Raw genomic sequence first — 8,109 nt, 5'->3', positions numbered from 1 at the left:
GGGGCAGAGCTTCCATTAAAGGCGCCCCGAGCCCGGGCAGCCGCGCCGCCAGCCCGCCTGCCCCGGCCCCGCACGGAGCGGGGCAAAGCCACCCCGCCTCTCACACGGGCCCCGGAACAAAAACATGCTTGGAACCAGCAAAGGACGGCAGTGAGGCCACCAGAAACTCCATCCTATTTGCTGACAGGTGCCCAGGGTAGTCCCAAGGACGTGGACAGCTATTGAATAGACATTAGCTCCATCACCGAGGTGAACAAATTCAAAATCCAAGTCGCGGTAATTTAGGTTAAAGTATAAGTAAAATTTAGGTAAACAATTAGGTGAGTGATTCCCTGCTGCAGCTTGGAAAACAGAAGACCTCAGAGGGCATGAGAGTGGGAGCTCAACCTGCAGCCTGCCACCACATTAAGGGAGGATCAGGGGCTCTGAGAACCTCCTTACCTGGGCACCCCTCCCTCTGTGCCAGGTGGGTGTGCATACGATTCCCTCTGTCATACCTTTCTGAACACCTTCAATAGTTAAAAAATTGTTATTTGCAAATAATTATTTATTAACAGATCTAATAAATTTTGTGTTCTGATGATTTTAAAGTATCAGCACTGTAAAATCACATAATATCCTGAGTTGGAAGGGATTCAGAAAAATCATCTCAAGTTCAACTCTTGGCCTTGCACAGGACAGCCCCAAAATCATACCATGTGCTTTTTGAGAGTGTTGGCCAAACACTTCCTGAACTCTGTCAGGCTTGGGGCCATGTTTACCTCCTTGGGGAACCTGTTCCAGTGCCCAAACATGCTTCAGGTAAAGAAGTTTTCCCCACTCTCAAGCCAAACCTCCCCTGACTCAGCTGCGTGCCGTTCCCTTGGCTTCTGTCACTGGTCACCACAGAGATCAGTGTCTGCCACTCTGCTTCCACTTGTGAGGAAGCTGTAAAGCACAATGAGGTCTCCCGTCAGCCTCCTCCAGGCTGAACAAACCAAGTCACTTCAACTGTTCTTCATAAGGCTTCTCCTCTAGGCCCTTCACCATCTTCATAGTCATCCTCTGGACACTCTTCAACAGCTTTATATCTTTCTTATATTGTGGCACTCAAAACTGCACACAAAATATTCAAGGTGAGGCCACACCAGTGCAGAGCAGAGCAGGAGAGTCACCTACCTCAACTGGCCGGAGATGTTGTGCCTGAAGCACCCCAGACAGGGGGTAGATGATAGCCAGGAAAACAGATTAATATAAGCATTGGGTTTGGCATGAATAAGTATCGTAATTTTCATTGTTATTGCTCGCAATAAAGGACAGTCAGACACTTGAATGCACCCGCAAACATTTTTACGAGAAAAACATAATACATTGAAGACTCAAGAGTAATTTCCATTTTATTTGTTTTACAAAGTCAAAAACATACAGATTTTTTAGTCCAATGCTTTTACATCAGATCCAGAGCAAACCAAACCACGTGCTCTTAGAGAACTAATACCACCAACTTCACCATCCCTGTTCCAAAAAATTAAGAAAACTATGGGATAGGATCTGCATCTCAGATTTGATCAGCACCATTGCATCGGTATTCAGGTTTTTTCAATGTACAGAAATGTTAGCCCCAAATCATGTCTCAGTGCAACACATCTTACTTTAAAATCAGAGCTTGAAATTGTTCTTTGAAGGACAGAAAAAACCCCCTCCCCTCTTCAACCATAGAAAGTCACCACAGAAAACAGTGATAGCTGCTTGCAATTTCATTTGCCTTGCGAGTTTTTATACATTTTATGTTTATGAAAGGGAATGCTAGAGACCAAAATCTTTAATAAAGAGTAGGTAAATACAGACAACAGCAGTGCAGATTTCTCATGTACTCTGACCCCTGTGTCCAGGTGTTAGGTGACTTGAGCCTCAACAGAGCATTCCACTTGGAAACAGAACCACTTAAGAAATCAGTTAATTTTAATGCAATTAAATTAAAACTGTTCTACTCGTTAAGACATTTCTAGGTTTTCATTTTTAAAGCCATCTAAATATTTAGGATTCACATTTCAAAGGATCTCAGCAGAAAGACAGACTGATACATAACTTCAGAGAGAATTTAACTGCCATTGCTAACAAGGAGAGTAACTCATTTCAAGCTCTGCATTTAAAGTACCTATAATCTGTTACATAGCAACCAGCACATAACATGTAACTTGTGACATTTATCTACATTGTGTTATCACCACCTATTACAAAGAGCAGGCACTGAACTTTTAAAAATGTTATTACAAATCATGAAGATTACATATTACTGAAAAGTTAGAATCCATATTCAAGACCCAACGTTTTAAATGCTTTCAGCGATGTTTACTTATGTATATATTTATAGATGAGCTATTACACTTATTTTGGTTTTTGGCCCATTTCCCTCAAGTTCATAACCAAAAAAAAAAATCACACTAGACCATTTAAGTAGGGGAGCACTCTTGAGCTAAGAGTGCAGAATCCTTGCAAGTATCCCAAACCTGAGATTCAAGAGGTCAATACTCTGCAAATAGTGCTAGGTTACCTTTTAAAATAATTATGGTCCCTTTCCTCTCCTGCCCACCTGTCTGGGAATATACAAGAACTGCTTTTTTCCTGCCCTTCACCCATGAGCACAATAATAGATATGATGGACACTATATAACCAAGATGTTCCTCAACAGCATGATGTCTGATCAAGTCCATGAAAGTATTTCGTAAAGCACAATGCAATTTTAGTTCAAAGCACTTCTCCCCTCATAATATCTATAAACAAATAAAGCCTAGTTTTCAATCAATATTAGAAGTCAACCGTCTTGTTTCATCTGTATCCTCAAAACAAGACTGTTCTCTTGTTAGAAAGCACACCTATGATTGGAGATGTTTAAAACATTAGGTCTACTTGATGTTGCAGCATGGTATGGAACCTGCAGGAGTCCCAGGTTCCCAAGATCAAGTTTCTTCCCACTTACTTCTCCTTCATTTTTCTAAAATAACGAGCCCGTATTTGTTTGTTTGTTTTCATTATTAAGTTAATGGCAGTAGATGTAGGCAGAAGAGAGATGACCCATCCCTAAAAAAAAAAAAAAAAACCAAAAAAGCAAACCAAATTAAAAAAAGAGGAGTGGATGAGGTCTCATAATTTTAAAACCTGTATTAATTACTCTTTTTTTTCCCCAAAATAAACACAAAGGACATTTCAGATCCTTACATTTTCCAAGGTGACTTACCATGAGCGCATGAGGTAGGTACCCATTGGTCCGGGACTGCAGGCCCACCGTGCCCAAGGCAGCTCGGACATACGTTTCAGGACTGGGCTTATCGAGAGTTGCCTTGCGGATTTTGGACATTTTCGTTGCCACGTAATATGGTAGAACACTCTGCACACGGGAAAATTCATGTTAAACAGGGAATGCTTTCAAGATTAACTTACAGATCCATCGAGGATCTAAATTAACTGGAAATCAGATAATCTGTACACTGAATTCTAGCTTAAGCCAGCCTTATTTTCAGCTCTAAGATCACATTGGGATCCCAATAGAAGGTCAAAAATTTTTTCATCAGATAACCCATGGGTCATATTTGGGCATAAGTCAGTTGTCTCCTGACAGTCAACATCACCAGCTGGATCTCTAGAAAAACCACTCTTGCAATCGTAGGGTTGAAAAGCCATTCTTACAATTTACCCTGTAAGTACAAAACTTCATTCCAGTTTTTTAATAGAAAATGCTGTACTGTTGCTTCTCTGTAGTAAACCCCCAATGTTTGCTTGGGAAGGAGGTACAGAACCCAGGGCAGGAATTTTATTATAAAGCTCCTCAGTTTGGCATCTGTATAAAGGTAGGAGGAGGAAGGAGAAAAGAACATCCAGAGACTCAAAACATGGAGTTTGTAGCTCCACAGCAGGGCTCAGAGGATGGAGGAGATTATCAGTACCAGCATGGAAGGACAGAAGGCAGGATCAAGAAACAGGGCACGGTTAATGAGCTGTTATAGCAATGTTTGGAAGCAAAACAGAAGAGTGATGCTGGGTCTCAGAACTGTCTGTAGTGGAGAAGCAAGAGGAAGCAGCAAAGGTATATATTGATAGAGGGATGCTGATAGCACAAAGGCATGTCCATTGTAGGGCAAGTTAGACCTGAAGGATCCAAAATCTCGTTCCACCTATCCCAATCTCATGGTGCTGGAGAAGGAAAAGGAAATGCACATATACTTGTACAGTAGGAAGCAATGCTCTTTCCTCACGGTCATGGTTTTAGCAATGCTTTCAACTTGTCCTCAATTTTTGCCTCTAAAAAAGTAATCAAAAAAGCCCTGGTCTACAGCCCTTAAACATACCATATCTCAACACACCTAGAGAGGGTGGAACTTGATCACCACTTTAACAAGCACCTCCTAAGACACTGCCAGTGGCTCTAGCAGTGATTCAGTACATCCATCCACTACTGCCCATCTAGCGAGTGCTCCCACTGCCGTACCTTTACAGCAAGCACCTAAGAAGTGTGTTCCACTTCTGCTACACTAATTCATCTCCAAATGAGAATACCATCTCAAAAACCAGTATGCATTTGGGCAAGTTACAGTTTGTAAACCTGCCTCCTCATGTTAGTCTCTTAAAGAATGACCACACGTGCCTGACCTCAGAAACATGTGCTGCTGCTCTCAGCAGCACAGCAGAGAAAGGAGCCCTTCAATTCTCACTGAGTGTGTATCCATGCCATAGTTGTGCACATTTCAACTGAATTTTTACCACCACAAACAAGAAACATTGATATGTCTGCTCATTCCTTCACCTGAGAACATGAAAACTGCACCCTTATGTCGAGGAATAGAACTTTCAATAATATACTACATGACTCCACATCCAAATGGGAAGGAAAAACATGGACCTAAACTTCAGAAGTGAAAGCAGCTACCATTGCCTTTAAAATCATCAAAAGCTACAAATACTTGGATAAGAAAACTACTCATTCTGCCACCATAGCAGCATAGGTACCTCATTTCAGCTCCAGAATGTAAACCGCATCTATTTTTCAGATTACATTTCTAAGCTGAATCTCTAGTTCGATGTTTCAAAAAGTTAAAATTTTAAGCTTATTCACCACCAAATTATATCTGCAACATCTTCACCAAGAAAGGTGCAATAGATATGATTTATTCTCCTTCTCTGCTCAAAACAGACTTCAAAAGTGAACTACATTACCCAGTTACACCACTGGATAGCATGAAGGAGCAAACAACTGTGCATGAGGATACTTCAAAAAACAAGCATATGGTAGCACTACTGGATTGATACACAGACTTTAAGGCACATAGAAACACGGGATTACACTCCAACATTTTTCTTCTTCCAGATGCACTCCAGAAAACAAAACAACAGGTACATAATTTCAGATAAATTAGATTTACCATCTTTGTATTAACTGGACCTTATTTTAATAGATATCAAGAGACTTGCTGAATCTATTTAGTTTTCTCCCCCTCTTCCTTCCCACAAGGAATTCAGAGATTCATGAACTATATCTAAAACAGGCATAACAAATTTTTTTAAAAATTCACTGCTTAAAGTCTTTCAGCATTTTACATTCAGACAGATATAACTCACACTATCCAGGCAAGTAACTCTCCTTATTCAGGGAGAGCTTAGCCTGCACTACAGTTTCAAAACACGCCTTAAAAGTAGCTTATGTCAGTACAATGTCTTGCTCACTTAAAACACTTGCTACTTCTTATAGCTCTGATGCTTCTTAAACTTGGCTCACACTCAAAATTGGGTTCTTGAATATTATTTAGATGTAAGAAGTCAGATCTCAAGTCCTGAATAGTCAAGTCGTAAGTCCTCCAAAGTCAGAACAGCTTGTTTACACAGTTTGATCACCTTTTTACCTTACTGTCAAAAAAGTAAAAAGACCTGAAGTCTCCAATGTTGCCAAATAAGTTTCCTTCCCTTTCCAATGTGGGAAAAAGGAGAGTGGGGAACATAAAAGGGAAATGGAAGAGTTACATCAACCTAAAGTGACCTGTACAGAAAGCTAAACAACAAAGCTGAAAAGCTTTGGAGGAAGGAAGGTAATACCATTAGATACCAGTTCGGTGACAGCACACTTTAGTGAAGAATACCTGGAGATAGAGCTGGGCCTGTTCAGTGTTGTGAAAAGGAAGCTGGTGGTGACATCTTACCCAAATTATTTCAATGGTAGCTATGAAGATAAGAGCCAAACTCTCCTTGGTAACGCCTGATCGTATGACAAGAGGGACAACTGTCAATTTTGGCTGTGGACATTAGGAAGAAAGCCTTTTTACTAGGAGTGCAATATAAAATTCAAACAGACTGTCCAGAGAGCTCACAGCACCTTTGCTCTTGAAGATTTCCAAGATTTGGCTGGATAAAGCCACAATTAGCCCTAGACCTAGTGCCAGCAGCAATCCAACCACTAACTGTTAGGCAGTCCAACTGCTGGGAGAGCAGGAAGTTAGGGTAGAAAACCTTCTGGTAATCCTTTTAAATTAACATTTTCATTGATTTGTGGTCTGGTATTTTATGTAGTGAATACAATAAAAGAAAACAGATACTGAGAGTTTCTACTGCTATACTTTTGCTATGCACAGCAACAAAGTATAGAGGGACAATGCCAAAAACTAACTGAAGTTTAAAAAGAGAGTAAAAGAAAGGGTCAAAGAACCAAGAAATATTTCTAGATTTATTAAAAGAGAAAAAAATTGCTAAGAGTCTGCAGAAATCTTTCAAGGAGACATCTTTACAAAAGTCAGTCATCTTCTTCCTCTTTTGCCTCTTTTCCCATGTAAATACACACAACGTTTTAACCTCTGCTATTACTGTGTCGCTTCTCAAAAATTAAGCAGACCTGTCAGCCAGAAGAGTGCATTTTTAATCCAAAGGTAGCTGCACTGCAACAAAAACACAATCAAAACTGAGTTTCCACAGATGGTAATCTATTTGAGCAAGAGACATGCTTGAGGCTGATATGAAGAAACTGGTAAAATCCCACCAGCACTGTGTTTCTGCTTTTCACACAGTGGTACTCTGCAGGTATTGCATGGCAAAAGTTAACTGGTTTCAATGATGATGATCTAGCTGGAAGGGCAAGTCTGGAATTAAAAGTGTAATGCTTCTGAAGGTCACAGAGATGTACTTAAAAAAAAAATCTAAGAGGGATGCAATCTTCCTTAGGGATTGGAGGAGATAGGTCAGCTAGTCCTCACAGGAAGGTACGTGTAATATTCATTAGTGGCTTAAAGTGACTTAGGCTGAAACAAGAGGACAAGGACATGGACTGCAACAAAATTAGCATAACAAATTGAAGCTGTGACAGCTATTGATAATCAGACCCACATAACTCAATGGCAATTCACTATTCACTACATTTAAAGAATAAAAAGCAGTGCTGTCAGGAATTCAGCAGCCCAAGCCAACACCAGTGACAAAAAGACAGTTTACTACTACCTGTGAAGCATTGTACAGGCAAATATAACTGTAGATACAGAAAGTTAGACTGAATTCTTCATTTGTTTATAATCCTAAAAATGTAAGACACCAAAAACCCTTTTCCTAGCTTTTCTATACCCAAAAGCTAGATATTCCTATACTATGTACACTCATACTGTGCTTAATGCCTTTAGCGTGCACCCATGAGTTACTGGCCTATTTATCTTTTCAGTCTCAACGGGTACTCCATAGTCATAAATAAACAGTTCTTGCTCCTCCTTCATTCTCCTCTCAAACTCCTAGGAGTACTATTTAGACAAAATCTGGGGAGGAGGAGAAAGCTGCACACAGAAACAACACATCTCAAAGATGTAACACTTCTTTCTCCTGCAAGCATCTGTCCCTAAGGACCCTCACACTGAAGTAACTTATGAGCAGCTTTGCCTATGAAAACACCAGAAAACAGAGGTTAGATGTGGTACCACAAAATGGGCCCAAAAAAATTCACACCATCTTTACTGTCAGTGAAGCTGTGGGTTGAAGGGGCCTGTGGCTCAGTTTGTAGACAGACTTCAGCAGGAAGTCTACCCAGAAGACTTGATATTGATGTGGAAAGGGCAATACTCTACCAGTTCTTTGAGACTCATTTTGAGACTGATCACAGACAGAGAGGT

The 8,109-nt window shown here is 40.4% G+C and overlaps 1 protein-coding gene across 1 annotated transcript in view; it reads right to left on the bottom strand.

The window, feature by feature from the left end:
• Positions 1-1,358: 1,358 nt before the first annotated feature.
• Positions 1,359-8,109, bottom strand: part of HSD17B12 (hydroxysteroid 17-beta dehydrogenase 12) — an 82,041-nt gene continuing 75,290 nt past the window's right edge. Inside the window, exons 10-11 of the mRNA XM_066321054.1 lie at positions 3,219-3,368; positions 1,359-3,061 (exon numbers count right to left, since the gene is read on the bottom strand). Of these exons, the coding sequence (XP_066177151.1) occupies positions 2,957-3,061; positions 3,219-3,368 (255 nt within the window). The 3' untranslated portion in view covers positions 1,359-2,956. The remainder of the gene's footprint in view (positions 3,062-3,218; positions 3,369-8,109) is intronic.

Source organism: Sylvia atricapilla, chromosome 6 (genome assembly GCF_009819655.1).
Source record: "Sylvia atricapilla isolate bSylAtr1 chromosome 6, bSylAtr1.pri, whole genome shotgun sequence".
Classification (NCBI taxonomy): domain Eukaryota; kingdom Metazoa; phylum Chordata; class Aves; order Passeriformes; family Sylviidae; genus Sylvia; species Sylvia atricapilla.
Note: the sequence above shows the minus strand (reverse complement) of the source record. Positions and strands in the feature narration are given on the sequence as shown.